General features: G+C 40.1%; 1 protein-coding gene across 1 annotated transcript in view; it reads left to right on the top strand.

Moving 5' to 3' along the window:
* Ibtk (inhibitor of Bruton tyrosine kinase) overlaps nucleotides 1–7,547 on the top strand; it is a 67,293-nt gene extending 59,746 nt beyond the window's left edge. The window contains exons 26-29 of the mRNA XM_059268307.1: nucleotides 314–460; nucleotides 4,608–4,679; nucleotides 5,082–5,214; nucleotides 6,349–7,547. Of these exons, the coding sequence (XP_059124290.1) occupies nucleotides 314–460; nucleotides 4,608–4,679; nucleotides 5,082–5,214; nucleotides 6,349–6,480 (484 nt within the window). The 3' untranslated portion in view covers nucleotides 6,481–7,547. The remainder of the gene's footprint in view (nucleotides 1–313; nucleotides 461–4,607; nucleotides 4,680–5,081; nucleotides 5,215–6,348) is intronic.
* The last annotated feature ends 10,572 nt before the right edge of the window (nucleotides 7,548–18,119 follow it).

Here is an 18,119-nt window from a genome sequence, read left to right as displayed (position 1 = left end):
TTTTGTCAGTTGAAGTTCCCCCTTTCAAGATGATCTTAGCTTGTATCAAGTTGACAAAAAAAAAAAAAAAAAAAAAAAATTAAGTATATCATGTCCTGTTCAGGCATGCACACAGAAGCTCTGTTGGAATAAACAGTTGTAGGAGAAAAAAAAAATTTGTGAAGCTTGTCTGTTTTTAAATGTTCTTGTTGAAAAATCTATGAAGTTGGTTTTTACATTTTTTTTATTCTTTGACAGTTTCACGCTATTTATTATCTCCTTATACTGCTCCTTTGCAAAGTGTTTTAACATGCTTTTTTGCTTTCTTCTGCAGGGCTTCTCTGCACTCACCTTCTTCCAAGTCATTCCGGGACTTCCTACTAGGAGAAAAAAAACCTGTTACCGGCCATGGTTCAGGAGATCATGTCAAAAAAGTTGGTTTGAAAGGAATCGAAAACTCTCAGGCCTTAAATGTTGTGAGGTAATAAATTCAAAACTAATATATTTTCTACCTTAAAATATTCTCTGGTGATTTCTTGTTCTGAAATGATGTTAAAAATGTACAGGGCAGATGTTATAACTTCTTATAATTCAGGATTAAAGTTAAAAAGTCCATTTCTTCTTTATTTTTCCTTTTGGTAATGGTTTTGAAGATATTTGCTTATAATAAATGTCATGTTGAAGCCATAGTTTGGAGTTTTGGCATATGTCTACACCCATGATGTGGTCACATATACTCAAAGGAGTGAATATAATCACTGCTCCCAGAGTCTGCCTCATGCCCCTTTTCCCTAGCAGTTACCCATTAATTTTTGACAATCTAGAGCTTGTATACTTTCTAGAATTTCATGTTAGTGGAAACCATACTGTTATAGTATCTTTGAATTTCTCTTGTTCACAACAGTCCTTCTTTGTATCACCTTAACTGTGATTCCAACTCTTCATAGTCTATTTAGTTGGGTATTTTAAAGGGTCTTACTTCTTTTAGTTAGTCAGTTCTTGTTACTTATTTCTGTTACATGGTTATAGTTGTTGCTAATGATTCTTTTGTTTGTTTGGAAACAGGATCTTAGTAAATAGTTCTGGCTGGCCTGGAATTTGCTATGTAGACCAGGCCAGTCTCAAACTCAAAGAGCTCCACCTGCCCCTGCCTCTGTCTCCTCAGCGGCTGGAATTAAAGATGTGAGCCAGCTTATAGTCTGATGTATGTGTGCTGCGTTTGTTTTTTTAGCAGTATTACTAAAGCAAGGATGATGTCTCCTTTGCTAGTCATTGCACACACATATTTAGAATGGGCTTTTAATGAATATTTGGTGATTGAATAAATAAATGAATTAAAACTGTAGCTCTTTTTCAGGTAACACTTGTTTTGAATGTCATGAATTGGGTATCTCTGATGCACAAATTTGAAAGTATAAAAATTAAGTTTATTTTTTATAGTATTTTACATTTTGAATACTAGCAGTGTCCATTAGGATTTTAATTCTTCACTGAATGTGTTGCCATTGGTCATGGAACAAAGAAAATCTTAAGAACCTGTGCTTTGCTCATTGGTCACTAGAGTGTGCTGTCACATTGGAACTTAACTGTGAGAAGTATGTGCTGTTGTGTGACTTTGGAAGATTGAGTTGAGAGATTGTGTGTCAATAGCTTGATGGTTGATGTGGGAACTAATTTTTATGTAGATGGTTCTCACTGATAAGGATATGGAAAAAAGCATAGGTTGTGTTTCATGTTTTATTTAACCGTAGAAAACATGTAATTCTCCAGTAAGTTTTTTCAAAAAGGACATATAAAAAACAGCAGACAAACAAAATACCAAATTATGGGATACCTGGTAGGGGCATAGCGTTGTACTGACTTCTGTTGGGCGTATATAAAACTATAATGTGCAGGCCCAGGCCTTACTGGATTTGAGGTCTGGTTAAATAAGTGAGACTGTGTAGACATGAAGTTAAACGCCAAGGCAGAGTAAAGGACAGTACAGTGCAGCATGGAAGAGGACCTGGTGAAGGGAAAGTCAGACATGCTGGAAGTAAGGTAGAGAACAGCTCTGGCTGCTGCAGCCCTGACCGTCCTGCTCTACTGTGGACTGTGGGAATAGCCGAGAAACAGGCCATGGCAGGAGTTAGCCTTTTTGGTGTCACAGGCTCGGGAATGCCGACTGAGATCTTTAAGAAGACATTGACAAATAGGAGAAGAGATAGCATACACAGGAGACAGTGGGAGGACAGGAATGCAGGTGATCCTCGGGGTTAGAGTGTAAGGATCGGACTCAGCTGAGGAGGGTCTGTCTGTACACCACACGTGTCTTAGTTGTACACAATGTGACTTAAAAAAATGCTTCGCCCCCGAGGCAATGGCAAGCAAAGGAAAGCAGTGTCCTGGGGATATTAAAATGCAGAAGGGAAGGATTTTGTGTTCTGTCTTTTAGTTCTTTGTTCGGTGTGGTTGTTGGTTTGTTTGTTTTTTGTTTTCCTTTTCATCTAAATAACTGTGTCTCTGCACTGGGAAATGTGAGCTGTGCTTCTAATCACATCAAAAACTATTCCTGGAACAAAATTACTATTATTGTTGTATTAGTTTTAGTATTAGGTAAATTTTTAAAATAAAGCTAGTATAAAATCTTATAAATAAAAAGATATTGTCTAAACAAAAATAGCTCAGTTAACTTCTTAAATTGACAGTACTTTTTAATTTAAATAAAAATCTTTAAAGAATATTTTAGATAACCTTTTGGTAGTTTTTAAGAAGGCTAATTATATACAGATTGTATATTGGAATGTCTGGTTTTGTTTTTATATCTGAAGCTTACTAATTTTATATTATTTGGAAGCTTAGAACTCTTAAAAATACTAGTTGTTTTATTTAATAGCTTTCCTATATTTTATGATGAAATTTTGATGGACTCCCAAGTTTTTTGGATAAAGAAATGATTAATATAATTATCCATTAAATATTATTAGTGGAAAGAGTTGTGGGATTATAATATTATGAAACAGATTTTTGCCATTTTAAAATTTTTGGAGGACTTGCTCACCAAGCGCTCACTTGAATTAAATGTACAGTCCACAGATTGATGTTTCAACATCACATCATAGCCCTTTCTGAATGTCATATATGAAGTAAGGGCTACAATACCCTATCATACAAACCTACTGACGCTTCTCATAAAGTACAAAATGTTATGTAGAATTGTTATTCTTTTTTTTTTTTTTTTTTTTGGTTTTTCGAGACAGGGTTTCTCTGTGTAGCTTTGGAGCCTGTCCTGGAACTCGCTCTGTAGCCCAGGCTGGCCTCGAACTCACAGAGATCTGCCTGCCTCTGCCTCCTGAGTGCTGGGATTAAAGGCATGCGCCACCACCACCCGGCTAGAATTGTTATTTTTAAAGCTTTAGCTTACATTGATTTAATAGGCCCTGGGTCTGAAACCTCCTTAGACTGGTAATTTTCTTTTGTTAGCCAGCAACAGACCATTTTTTAATACTTTATTTGCTAATATTAATTGTAGAAAATAGCAGATTTCCCTGTGACATTTCCATGTATAACTATGTTGTACTTTGATCATATCTACCCTTTATTCCTCTTCAATAGTTGGTAACTACTGATTTACTGTAGTTATCTAACAACTAAGTAATTATCGGTTCTACATTATTTGTGCATCTTTGAAAGTGTCAATACATTTTAATTGGTTCCCAGAACCACCAGGATAATTTTCAGCATCTGAAGTGTGGTTGTTGAATGAGTTGTCGCCAATAGACTCAGGCATTTGAATACTTGGGTCCCCACCTGGCAGTACTGTTGAGGGAAGCTTATGAAGCATGGCCTTGTTGGAGGAAGGATGTCACTGGAGGCAAGCTTTGAGAGTATCTTGTGTCATTTTCAGTACACTCTCTCTGCTTCTTGTTTGTGATTGAAGATGTGAACTCTCAGCTTGTTGTTCTAGCCATCATACATACTCTCTCTGCTCTGCCATCATGAACTTAAACCTTCAGATCTACACAAGAGGGTAATATAAATGGGAAATAGTCTATATTCTGATGGAATTAACTTGGATGGAGAGCAAATGCAACTTCTCTTGGTGAAGTCGTTGGGACGATCTCACAAGTCAGACCAGGGCTAGAGAGCAGAGGCGTGCTAGGGTGTTAAAACACAATAAAAGAACAAATGTGGGCAATACCTTCATGTATCAGTCTCTTTTCTGTTGTGATAAAACTCCATAACCAAGGCAGTTTACAGAAAAAGATTTATTTATGTTCCAGAGACAGAAACTAGTTCGGATCGTGTCCTATTTCCTATTCTATCTGTCATCTAGAGCATATCAACAGTATGTTAGTACTGAGTGCTAGTTATTTACACAGGCCCTCATACTTCTCATGGATGCCTGATTACCATATATAATGATGTATGAACATCATTAGAAAAAGACTGCTTCTTACGATGCTTTCCCTGTGTGGTTCAATTCTCTGTAGGTTCCTTTGTTTGCTTGTCTTTCTTAAGCTATGTCTGACTGCAAACAGTAATTTGTCTCTGAGTTAGAAGCTTATGGCTCTACTGTATCTATTAATAAGTAATGCTACTAATATTACTGAAAGCCTTAATCCCAATTTTTGGAATTTGTTTTGCAGGTGTTCAACTCATGGAACTCCAGGACTAGAAAGCAATCATGTTTCTGATTTTCCACTTCTCGAGAGTCCCAAGTAAGCTTAATTGATTACCTGTGGGCCTCAAAAGCTAAGCTGGTGCTATACATTGACACAAATACATGTTTAAGAAATGGATAATTGGGTAGTTGAAATTACTAGACTGTATTGTTTGAGTATTCTCTTTTCTAAATAAGAGTTAATTATTTCTGTTACACCTTTACTTTTTAGAATTTTCTAAAATTTTATCTGTAACACTTATTTAAGCAAAATAATAATTTTCCTTTCCTGTGTTTTTACTCACCATTCTGTGTAAAAATTTCTACAAAAGTGTCCAGGTTACATTATGGAATAGTCCCTGGGGTGGGGGACAGCATTGCTAAGTCATATTCATAGGAAATTGTACATGTGAAGAAACTCTGAGGACGTGAATGAAGGTCATTGTTGTCATCCTTCCAGCCCCTGGCTGTCTTCCTCACTGGCTGCTCCGACGGCAGTCGCTCCTGTCACTTTTGCGTCTATCGTAGAAGAAGAACGGCAACAAGAAGCCGCACTCATCAGAAGTCGGGAGAAACCCTTGGCTCTCATTCAGGTGAGGGACACACTGGCATGCTTCAGCTCGGCCAGGACCGCTCTCCGTTTCAGTCCGAGGCCCATGGGTTTGGTGGTTATTTGTTGTATTTTTGAGGCAATGTCTAACTCTCTAGTCCAAGCTGGCTGTCTTCCTGCCTCTGCCTTCCAAATGTCACATTATTGGTGTGACACCACATCCATCCACAGGTCTGTAGGACGTTTTATTGATTGGCTTGGAGCATTTGACTAGATCTACTAGATAAAAATTTAAGTGCATGTAAAACTAGACGGAAATATCCATTAACTTAAGTCATTAATTGGAGTTATTCAGGATAATTTGAACTAGCATGTTGCCATCAGGTTTCTATTTTTAGTATTGGCAATGCTGTGGGCTGTTCTAAGCTTTAAAAGAATTTGATGATGTTTACTGCTCTTCTCAGTTTCTACTGAAGCTTATAGATTATAGACAACAGAGACCATCTTGGGCTTAATTTATGAAAAAGAGGATTTATTTGAGAGATGGAAGATTTCACAGACATATCTGAAAGATTAGAGAGGCCGGCTCGGAAAAGATAAGCCCCATGATAGTGGAGAAGGCAAAAGCAAGTTGTAGAGGAATGTGCAGTAGCAGGAAATACCTCACAGGGTGAACTACTACCATGAATGGATCCCAGAAAGTCAATTCCGTTTCTTTTCCCTTAACTTAAGATTCAAATTGAGGGGCTGGCAGATGGCTCAGCAGCTCAGAGCATGTATTTCTCTTCTCGAGGACCTGGATTTGGTTCTCAACACTAACTAGCATTTGTTAGCTCACAACCATTTAACTCGAGTTCTAAGAGTTCAGAAGTTCTCTTCTGACCTCCCAGGACATTGTACACAGGGGGTACACAGACATGCACTCAGTCGCTCACACATGCACATAACCTTTTTAAGAAGAGATTTGAATTGGAATGAGAACAGGTATCTGATTATTCTAGCTCAGACTCAAGGTTTCTAGCAAGGCGATGGGCCTAGGAAGGTTTCTGATTCAGTTCTGCTGTGTTGTGTCTCTGTAAAGTCTCAGTTTCTCCAAAGGAAGTCAGAACACTGCTAACCCCACTAATGTGCTCTACTTAAAAGAATGAAGCAAATCTTCTTCACTTCTTTCTCCCAGGTTGAGGAGCATGCCATACAAGACTTGCTGGTTTTCTATGAGGCATTTGGCAACCCTGATGAGTTTGTCGTCGTGGAGAGGACACCACAGGGGCCTTTGGCAGTGCCTATGTGGAACAAGCATGGGTGCTAGCTCACTGGAAAGAGGATGCTGCTGCCCAGGTTGTGGTTGCTGCACTGACGTGAAGAGAACCCATGCACAAGTGTTCTTACGTGTTTGGTAGCACATTGCTCTAGTCAGAGCAGATGTGAATATGATTTCTTCCTGTAGTTTATAATGTTTGTATGACTAATGAGAAATTTTTCAAAATTGTGATTTTAGTAGCTTTTCTGTGAAGATGTGTCAGGAAAAATGTTGGTTGGATTGTTCATTCTAAATTACCTTACATAGGAAAATATGGGTGAAGTGTAAAGTTTAGGAATGATCCATTAAAATATTTTTTTTCATTTTAGAATATGGAGTAATTTAGAAGAGTTTGCCATATATGTTTTTAAGTAAGACATTGATGAGATTAAGGCAGGGGCCTCAGTAATTACTTCAGATCCACTACTGGCCAGAATGTTCTGTTTGCCACAGGGGATGTGTCTTTTGTTGCTTTTTCACTGGGCTGTTAATGTCTTAGGCCTCTTTAAAGTTGGACCTGGTGAAATGCTGTGTTCTTCCTAACTGCTCTGGACATTTTGGTCAAGAATCATCACTTCTATGGGAGATTTGGATTCATGAATTTTTGTTGGGTGGGAAGGTGGCAAGAGAGGTCATGAATGCCTAATTGTGAAAGAGTAAATTTCTTCAATGTTGGGATTTTCCAGAACAAACATAGGATTGCTGAGTAGTTTGCAGAGTGGTTGTTTACAGTTCCTTCTTAGTGCTGTGTGATCAGAAGTTCTGTGAGCCGGGGATTATATGTGGACATGTCAGTTTTGATTATCTTCTTTATAGTATGCTGTTTGGTTTGTTTTTGAGTGTTTAAAATGAAAGGAAAAACATTGTTAAAATGTGTGCTTTGGTATGTAGATAGAATAAGAATGTCAATGCCTGAGTTCTGGGAGAGAATCCCTGGGCACATGTAGGCAGTTCACCACTTGACTTCAGTTGATGGGAAATTGGCTGAAGCTAACTCAGTGTTTCAGTTCAGTTCCACCCGCAAGCAGCAGACGTGTAAGCAAATGTGCAATAAAAAGTAATCTTGATCTACTTCACTACTAATGTGTGTCTGATTGAAACCTTGAGGAAAGAATTTTCAGCTATTCCTAATTATTTCCCTTATGTGCCACACTGATAGCCAGTGTATATTTTTATTCTGCTAAAAATCCTGTTTTGTATTCCATATGTTTGAGTAATTGAGAAAAAAATGACTTTTATGATGTCTTTTTGATGTCAGTAAAGAAGCTTTCCGAAGTCATAGGCTTACTGGAAGCTTTGATACTCTGAAGAAGAATGTAAATGGTGCTTTTCTCCTGTCTTCCGTGCCTGTGATGCATCCGCAGGAGTCCTTGGTGCAGATGGAAGATGGGAAGGAGGAGCTGGGGCTGAGCTTGGGACCCTTGTCCTTTCTTATAAACCATCACCACATTGCTTGTACTTTATGGTCTGTTTTGTGTAGTGAGCTACTATATAAAATTTTATATGGGAAGAAAGTCTCCTGCAAGAAAAGTGGAAGATAAGCCCTGCTGTGAACTCTAGTTTTTCATGAATGAATCCATGAAGATGACAGCTGTTATATTGCCTTGAAAACCCAGGAGGATGATGGTAGTTTTCCCCAACAGTACCTTCTTCCTGTAGTAACTCACCCATCTCTAGTGCATAGATTCAAGAGAATCCAGTAGAACTGAAGAAAGCCTGTGAGTCATCCATTGAAGTGATCGATGGGATGGAGAGGCCCTTTAAGACTCACAGACCCAGTGCTGGAGTCTAGAAAGGTGATGGTGTCAGAAACATTGGGCTGGGGGAATGAGTAGCAGCAGCAGAATGTGCTGAAAGTTTGTGAAATCAAGAAACTGCAAGTGAAGTTGTTGACAGAATACTAGGATTTGGGTCTCTAAATTATAAAGACAAGTCTTAGGAAATCCTGTTTCGCATGGGAACAGCTTCAGTCTGAAGCCCAGCCATGGTGAGCAGCTTGTGTGGGGCTCTTCTGGAGGGCAGGGTGCATGTGTTTGTTTTTTAAGATGGGGGTTGATACCCATTTCTCACAATTTTAGATCTAAAGAAGCCCTATTGATTTACCTCAGGCGGTTTGTTTTATATACTGAAGAAGTCGAAGTCCAGAAAGTGAGCAATGAGAATGATGTCTTCTATCTTTGTAGTGTGGTTCTCTAACTACAGCAGGCTGTCTCTTTGAAACTGTCATTTATCTATAGCAGTTAGCCAAGAAAAAAATTACAGAAGACCTCTTAATAAGGCAATTATAGTCCAGAGACTTCGAGATTTTCAATATAGATAGGTTTTCAGGAAAAAATAGAGCTATCTTCCAAGAAGAAATTGGAAACACTGATCTGAGACATGCTGAAGTCTAGGTGTCCTCTCTTAAGATAATGTCAAGCTGTGACAGATATCAAAGCCACCCTGGTCCTATTATGTGTTCCCTAGCCAGCTGCATCTTTGCTCCAAGGCAAACGTGGTTCATTTTCTAGCTGTTCCTCTGTTGTTCCTGAGTCAGCCTTTGATTTGTGTTGAAGTGCTATTCTACTATCCCATTCTTTTCTTGTCCCTTAGTTGTCTACCCAAATCATTCAGGCCGAGCCTGTGGGACGTTCCTTGCTTCTCTGTTTCCCCATTCTGCACACTTGCTGGTCTCAACACCTATCACCCTGTCTCCTCCATATCTTCTCTCTTCTCTGTCCTACATTGTCCTTATTACTTCTAACGTCTTTACTGTGTTTTATATCCTTTAAAGTAAACCCAAACTTTTGGTCTCAAAATTCTTTTATCCTCATTTTAAAAGGATTTATTTATTTGTATATGTGAGTATTTTGCCTGCTTCTATGTCTGTACACTGTGTGTACATTGCCCACAAAGGCCAGAAGAGGCATCAGAGCCCTGGAACAGAGTCACAGATGACTCTGAGCAGCCATGTTGGTGCGGAAAATCAAAGACAAACACATCTCCATCCTGTTGTCCTTGGTTCTGAGTGGATTTTCTACTGAAATCTGAAGATGACTAAAAATTATGCTGCACACTAAATGGTTCCTGCAAAATATCTAATTGAACAAAGGCACATCTTCAATCTTTCATCATTTCGTTAGCCAACAACTCAACCTAAATCCTTTGTGTGGTAGGTGGATCATTTTCAGTCTTTGCTACTATTTATTTATGTAGCCAGGGGAGGAGAGTGACTTCTGAGATAGGGAAGTAGTCCTTGCATTCCTACATTTGGCAAACTTTGATGTACAGTAATAATTCCTACTTGACCACAGTGTGGAATACTGCTGATTCATAGAAGGACATAGAAGTTGGTGAAGCAGAGATCACAGATGCAGCCAGTACAGTTCCTCAGCAGAAAAAGACGGAAGAACTGTGGCATGTTAGAAGACAACTGCCTTGTGAGAAAAGAAGAATTTCATCTCTTGGATTAAAATACACGTGGTTTGTAATTCACTGTTCAAGTGGGTGTTTTCATGTGCATTTATCATTTAATTGTCATAAAAATACTGCTGAGCTTGCATGTCCCTCATGTCTACCTGTTCCTCAGGAGCTCCATAGGGCATTCTCCCAGTCCTCTTGTGTAGATTTAAGCACAATGGAAATGTGTCCTTAGTTCCTTCTAAGGGAGAAACTGGCCCTCAAAGCATTACCTGTTTGGCAGTGAAAGGCTCCATTCTAAGTATGAACAAGCTCCAGGCCCTAAATACACACACACACACACACACACACACACACACACACACACACACACATCACTATAAAAAGCAATCTGATTGCAAAATAGGGGGAAAGCAGCTGCTGTTTCACCATATGAGGGGGTAGAGTTGACAGGTAAGCTCATGAAAACATGTTCATTAGCTAGTAGAAAATAGCAATTAAAACCACAGTGGCGTATCATTGCACACCTACTACCATGGCTAAAATGAGAAATAGTGAAAACAGCAAGTGTTGATGTGGACCTGGAAGAACTGGGTTTGTTATTGTCTGGTGGGAATGAAACCTGGTACAGCTGTTGTGGAAAACTGACCTTGTGACCAACAGTTCCACCTAAGTATTTTTCCTAGAGATATAGAAGGTTATACTTACACAGAACTTGTACTTGGATATTCTTCTCAGGTTAGTTGTGATTGGAAATTGCTGGAAGCTAACCAGATCTCAACCTACATCCCTTACATTGTGGGTGGATTGTTTTCAGCTCTTACTACTGTTTACTTATGTAGCCGGGGCTGGAGACTTCTGAGATGGAAATAGACCCTGAATTCCTATACTCTGCAAACTTTGATCCATAAACAATGGAAAGGAATGAGCTGTTGATACATGACTCCAACCTCCATAGACCTCAAGGACTGTATGGCTGCTGAAAAACAAAGTCAAAAGATTTCATATTGTATTAAAAAAAAAATCAAAATAAAACTATAGAGGATAACAGATATGTGGTTGCCAGGGGACAGGTGCCAGTTATGGCAGGGCCCAAAATCCAAGGTACCCACCCAAAAGAGGTGGAATGGCTCTCTGTCTCCATTGTGGAAGCTGTTACATGAAAATATGCATTATGGGCGGGCGGTGGTGGCTCGAATCTTTAATTCCAGCATGCGAGAGAAAGAGGCAGGCGGGTATCTTTGAGTTCGAGGCCAGCCTGGTCTACAGAGCGAGTTCCAGGACAGGCTCCAGAGCTACACAGAGAAACCCTGTCAACAAAACAAAACAAAAAACAAAAGAAATGCATTATATAAAAGTGCTCTAAAATGAGTACAAGCTAAAAGATGAAAACAATAAAGTCTACCGAGCAGTAATAGACGGCTACCCCTTTCCTGGTTTGTGCATCATGCTAGGTTTGTGATATGCTGTAGCTCTTCTTGGGATGTTGCTGGTGGGAGAAGTTAGTTGATGGTTTTCTGGGACTGTAGTATTTTTGCATCTTTCCGTGAGACTATAATTATTTCAAACTTAAAAAGTTGTGGGGGTTTTTATGTTTGTTTTTCTAAAAAAAAAAAAAAAAAAGGTGAAATAATAATGATTGTTGCTCCATCTTGTTCATGGGCTACATAGTCCCTCAGGTTTTGAGGATATAGTGGTACAGAGACTAAGAACTTGGAATCCTTGAGCCAGTAAATGCCATGGTCCCAAATGATTACCTATATCTTGTTGAGAGCACTGGGGACAGGACTCAGTTTTTGATATTGGTTGGCAAGAACCATCAAGGCCCCATCTCCATTAACTCCATTAATGCCAGTCTTTGAGGGCAGAGAATTTACTGCACATGGAAACTACCCAAGAAAATGTCGAAGGGCAACCTAAGCAGAGACCCAGTATTGAAAACAAGGCTACTTTGAAGGAACAAATGAGTCAACTTTGGGGTAGGCAGTGTCTTGGGTTTCTATTGCTGTGATTAAAAACCATGACCAAAAGCAATTTGGGGAGGAAAGGGTTTATTTCATGTCACACTTTCACTGAGGTAAGTTAAGGCAGAAATTCAAGGTAGGAACCTAGAGAGAAGAACTGAAGCAGAAGTCATGGCAGGCTGCAGCTTACTGGCTTGCTTCCTAGGCTTATGACCAGCTACCTTTCTTATACCTGCCCAGGGATGGCACCACCCACAGTGGCTGGGCTCTCATATCATTAATCATGAATATGCCTTAGACCTGCCTACAGGGCGATCTCATGGGGGCATTTTCTCAGTTGTGGTTCCCTCTTCCCAGACAACTCTAGCTTGTGTCAAGTTGATAGGATAAAAATGCACAAGCTGACTCCGGCAACGTCCCCAGGGAGAATCTGATCCAGTTGGTCCTATGAGGCTGTCAGGTCCTATAGGTGGCGTTCACAGTAGATGAAATGGGCCGATTCTTAGAAGGTCTCTGGCTTGGGACAGAGCTGATGGCAGAGAGCAAGGGAAGGAAGATAAGGCAAGTCAAGAAAAGGGCAAAGCACAAAGAAAACCATCACTTTGCTCCTCTCCAGGAACACTGGGTCGTGCTCCCTTCCCTTTGCTGTGGCGTCTCTTCCACATGCTTTCAGTTAAGAAGTGACTACAGAGTTCTCTACTTCTTTATATAGCAAAGCTACTGGTTTACTAAGCAGTGTAAAGTTATATTTAGGTGGAATCAAACCACATCTGGTGAGTACAGTCACTGGTTCTTGAAGTGTATGTTATGTTACTGAATGTCAATGTTCTTCATGGTCACTGCACAAGGAAGTAAGTTTAGTTTGTAATTTGTGAGCCAGTATTAGATGTTGCTGTCAGAAGAACTAAAATTTCTACACTGATACAAGAGATCAGAAAAAAAAAGAATTTTTTTTGTTAGGAAGACAATATATTTAAGAGTGGTGCCTACTTTTCTACTTGGTACATTCCATGACCTGCCTACAAATCATCTAAAATATCTTAGTAACTGAGTGCATTGTCAGGCTTTGCTAACTGCTGTATGTTTTAACTAAATAAAAAACATGGATTCTGTTTGCATTCTGGAAATCAACCAAGAATCTCACCCAATCTCTTCTGAACATTAAATGAAGATCTTAAAGGTCTGGGGAAATTGCTCATTGGTTAAGAGTGCTTGCTGCTTTTGTAGAAGCCTTGAGTTTGGTTCACAGCACCCACATGAAGTAGCTCACAACTAATGGCCTGGTGACTCCAGCCTCAGGAGATTTGATGCCCTCTTCTTTCTTCCCAAGGTACACGTGTGGATACCCACAGGCACACAACATACATATAAGTAATAGTAAAATAAATCTTAAAACAACAAAAAGACTAACAGGCGGGTGATGGACTGCTTTGTTAACTGGTCTTCACCGAGACAACCTTTGCTTGACTAAATCCACCAACAGATGTTTATAATCAGCAGTTCCGTTCTTAGGATGGAGCAAGAGTGGGATAGTTTGGTTTGATAATGTAACAATATCTTGATTGTCATAGAGGTGATTGCATTCTGTAGATAAATTTGTGCAATTAATATTGTACCATGAATGCCTTTCATTGGGGGCTAATATAATGCATAATACCAAATAGTAATTTGCCTATACCAGAACTTACTGACACACACTAAGTTTGAACAAATGCTTGACTTCTTAGAAAGCATCCTTTAGATGGAAAAGCCTATATCAAAAAGAGTGTGAAGGGGTGAGGTGTTTCAGCAATACTTAACATGGATGAAAGCACAGTAGAATTCCAGGAAGACTAAAGTTCTTTGCTTTGGTAGTGAGGACTGCAGAATTTTTTGCTGTGTTAATTATGCCACAGCATTGATTCTGTGCTTTAAGTAGACCCCATCTTGACACCTAAAGTAACCTCTGATGTAGGACTTCAGGACTTCCAAAAACCAGTTTTTCCCTCTGACTTTATGCTATATTCCATAAACTATCAAGTGGAAGCTTTTACCAATATTACCTACTCACACCATGACTTCACCGTTCACAGCAAATTTAGCAGTTTGGCAAAAGTTCACTCAAACTGAAGAGCCAGAATGGCGTGGTCATTTGAAGTCTCAGTGATTTTAGAGGCGCCTGTTCTTTGGACATAAAAGAAGCAAAGACTTCCCAGTTCTGAGGTGTCACCGATAAGGGCACCTGATGACCTGCCCCTTGCTTGCCTCACAGGAGTGCTGTGTGAACTTCTGCTTGGTCATCTTTTTTCTGAGCCCCAGTGTGAAGCAAGAAGAGGTCACTCAGACCAAACAAGGCTTGCTCACCCTTCCTTGCACTTGTAGACTCTTATAAGCACTGTCAACTAATTGCACAGACTCTAGGCATCCTTCCTGGAATGCTAGAAATAGCATCCAATTCTTTGACTATTTCTAGCTGAAGTGAAAAACTGTGGTAAGCAGCAGTATTGTCACCATGCAAACCCAGGACATATGGGAAAAGTTAAAGATGTGGTATGCCTGTGGGTTATAATGGATGTGAGCAAGATGCTCATTTACCAATTGCAAAGAGTGCTAATGTTTGGGCATCAAACTGGAACTCTTCCTGGGACTTGCTTAAACTTGCTTTCTAATTTCTTAAAATAGTTTTGGAACCTATAGTTAAGATATGAATAGTAATAATCACAATATTGATTTTGCTTTTAAATTGAATCAAGAAGTAAAGTTGACTAACATTCAAGCATTAAGTAGGATAGACTCACAGCCTATCAATACATTCTCATTGGATTTGGACTTGTGTGCATTGTGTGGGGTGCGTTTTGAATGTTTTCTCTTAGAGTTTTAATTAGGCAGGGACTATTGCCTTATTTATACTCTTGCATGGTGAATGTCTGAAAAGGCAATTCCACTTGCCCTGAATCCACTGAAGCTGTAATTGTGTGGGAATGTTTATCATACCACATTTTCTGTCCCTCTTTCCCTAAGGGAAACTATGGGAACCAGTCTCTCTGGGGCTTTTTCGTGAGTCAGTGAGCAGTCACCTCTAGTATGAATTATTTGCAGGTGCTAATGTGCCCATCCCCTACCATCCTGAGAAACACATCTTTATCACTTCATCTTGAGATTTTTTTTCCTTTAAAGGAAGTCTCTGTCTGTCTGTCTGTTTGTGCGTGCGTGCGTGCGTGCGTGCGTGTGTGTGTGTGTGTGTGTGTGTGTGTGTGTGTGTGTGAAAGAGAAGGAGTTATGTACATAGGTGATTCCATTTGGTAGGGGAATCACATACTATTTCCAAGACTGAGACATCCTGTGAGAAACAGGTTTCATTAAAGAGCCTGCAATGACAGGACAGGAATGGTTTAGATTTAGCATCGGAGGGAATGCTGCCTCTAGGTAACATACAAGTAAAATGATCCCAAATGTTTCATCTGATGCCAGCTGTGCAACCTTCCGGATAAATCACCCCACTGTGTACACTTCAGAGCGTGTAGTGCGGTGGGCCCTGTCTGCCTCAGAAGACAAGCAGCCATGGCTTGCTATCATCCCCGAAGGAGTAGTTTCCTCAGGCCCTGTCCATCACAGCTCTTCCTGTGGTGTCCCCTCAGCTCCAAGCTCAGTGTGGTACAGACCAATCAACACCGGCCCGTTGGGATTGTGCTACCGAGTACACCAGCCAGTCACTCCTCCTCCTTTGCCCTGGGACCCGGTGAATCATCGTTTGTGCCATTGTACGCTATGTGATTCATTTCAGGCTATTTTTTGCCCAGTCTTGAAGGAATGGCTCATCTGGGGGAACAGCTTGCTCATCTGTTAAATGTCATGGTTCACAACATTGCACTTCGTCGGAGGAACCCCGCGTTTCCTTCGCTAGGGATTAGCGTAGTTAAATAAGAAGATGACAAAGAAATTGCTTTTGTGTGGGTGAGGCCATCCAGGCCTCTCAGGCGCTTATTTTAAGACAATAACTTTCAGAGCTTTTTACGGTGATGACATTGTCAGGCTTTATAATTTCATTCCCTTTGCTTTTATCAAGAGACATATGTGCCTCAAATGCGGAGTGTGAAATCGGCACCCGCTTAGCAATGTCCTCAGAATGAATGTGATTAGTGGGTCTTCCCATTTCCTGATGGCCTCCCTTATGCTCCCTTCCGATTTTTTTTTTTTTCTCTTTTTTTCTTTGTACGTTTCGGAGCTAGCAAATTGTTTCTCCTTGTGTGCTCATTAAAATTTATGACAAAATAGTTTTTCCACAAGAAGTATTGTTAATTCCATCAGAGAAAAAATTGATTCCTTTTGTATGTGCAGAGATGATGGAGTTCATCTTCTCCAGAACTCTTAAAGAAGCTAATAGCAGTTGTTTCTATCCAAGGAGCAGAAAAAGATCAGAAATGTCTATGGCTGTTTCTGCTAGACAGGGTAAGCATGGCCACCTTCCTACCTTGGCCAGGATTCCTAATGGCCAGGCTGGCTGGGGGCCGCAGGCTCTGTTGAATTTTCTCAGCAGAACAAAGAAAATATTTTTTCCAAATGCTGTATTTAATTGCACTTGTTTTTCAGGACAAATTTTAGTTGTTTTTTGTTTTGTTTTGTTTTGTTTTGTTGTTTTATTTTAAACGGGTAAGATTCAGCTTTTCCTAGATTAGGAAATAGATTATAAAATACTTTCCTGGGTCAGAAAAAAAAATACCACCTCTCCCTAGGATAAAGTCAGGATGTTGTTGAGGCCCAAATGCCTGGAAAGTTTAGTGGAAATGGGACAGAAGGAATTTCATATCCTTGCTCAACGGTTGCCCGATGAGCCGAAAGGCCTTGTTGCCTGCTCAAGGGTTGTCTTGAATCGAGAATGGCTTTCACAGAGAGCTCCCACCTGAACCATCACTGCTGAGGCAGAAGCCGCCATCCCTGCAGCTGCAGCCCAGAGAACCCAAGAAATGGCCTGCTTTTGCTGTGTGTTTTAAATTAGCTTCGTCAAGCTATAAATATTTTTAGTAATTTCTAAAAAATGAAATATTTCTGTCTACACCAGAAGGCTGAGTTGTGCAACACAAATTAATTTCTTATGGAGGTGAGCTCTGGAGAACAGCATGGAGGTGTTTTCAACTCTGGCTAGTTTGGTTGCTTCTAATTGCTGTCACGTGGTATGCTGCTTAGTTTTTTTTTTTTTTTTTTTTTTTTTTTTTTTTTTTTTTTTTTTTTTTTTGTCTGGACACAATCTAGAGTCATCTGGGAAGAGGGAACCTCAACTGAGAAAATGCTTCCATCAGATTGGCCTGTAGGCAAGTCTAGGACCTTGACTTGATGACGGGTGTGGGAGGGCCCACTATGGGCGGTGCCACTCTTGGACAAGTAAGTGGTCCTAAGTTATATAAAAATGCAGGCTGAGCAAGCTGTAGAGGGCAAGCCAATAGGCAGACTTCAAGCTGTGAGATGTAAGAGACCCTTTTGTCTTCAGGGAGCTTTTGGTGACACTGCTTATCACAGAAGCAGAAAAGGAACTAAAACACTTGCTCTGGGGATTTCCCAGGTGTGAAATGCAAATTCCTGTCCACTGATTCTAATGGCTTCTGTTGAACACACACAAGGGCCTCCTGGGAGTGTCCACTCCTCAGGCAAGCATACTTGTGAACTGCCAATCTGACTGGCTTTGCATCAATTCATAGTATTTTTTTTTAAACTAGCATCATTTCTGTCTTCCTCCTCTCATTTTGATGTCTCCATTTCCCTTGTAATATCAGTGGAAATGCTCTACTCCCAAGAACCTTTGCTAAAAAGATTTAAGAAATATCTAATTATTCATCCCCACCACTTCTCTCTTCACCATGTAAACAACACCAATTATATGTATAGTCTACCTGTGGCGTTCACAGGAGATCCATCTAGATGCTCTTAGAATATCAAACTGCTTCAAACTACACTCTGGGTTAGAGTGATATAAAGTTTGAGAGGGTGGAAATAAAGTGACATGTGCGGAGCCTTCCTCCTTTCCTTTCCTTTCCTTTCCTTTCCTTTCCTTTCCTTTCCTTTCCTTTCCTTTCCTTTCCTTTCCTTTCCTTTCCTTTCCTTCCCTCCCTCCCTCCCCGCTCTTCTTTCTTTCCTTCCTTCCTTCCTTCCTTCCTTCCTTCTTCCCTCCCTCCCTCCCTTCCTTTGATTTTTACTATCTTAAAGCGTGGACAAAGTAAGATATGATGAAGAACATTCTCGTTAAAGCTGGAGTTTTGAGCTGAACAGACTTGAGCTGGAAAGATCGCTATGCACTAAAGGTGTTTTGTTTTG

Source organism: Peromyscus eremicus, chromosome 7 (genome assembly GCF_949786415.1).
Source record: "Peromyscus eremicus chromosome 7, PerEre_H2_v1, whole genome shotgun sequence".
Taxonomy (NCBI): Eukaryota; Metazoa; Chordata; class Mammalia; order Rodentia; family Cricetidae; genus Peromyscus; species Peromyscus eremicus.
This window is presented reverse-complemented; position numbering and strand designations above follow the sequence as displayed.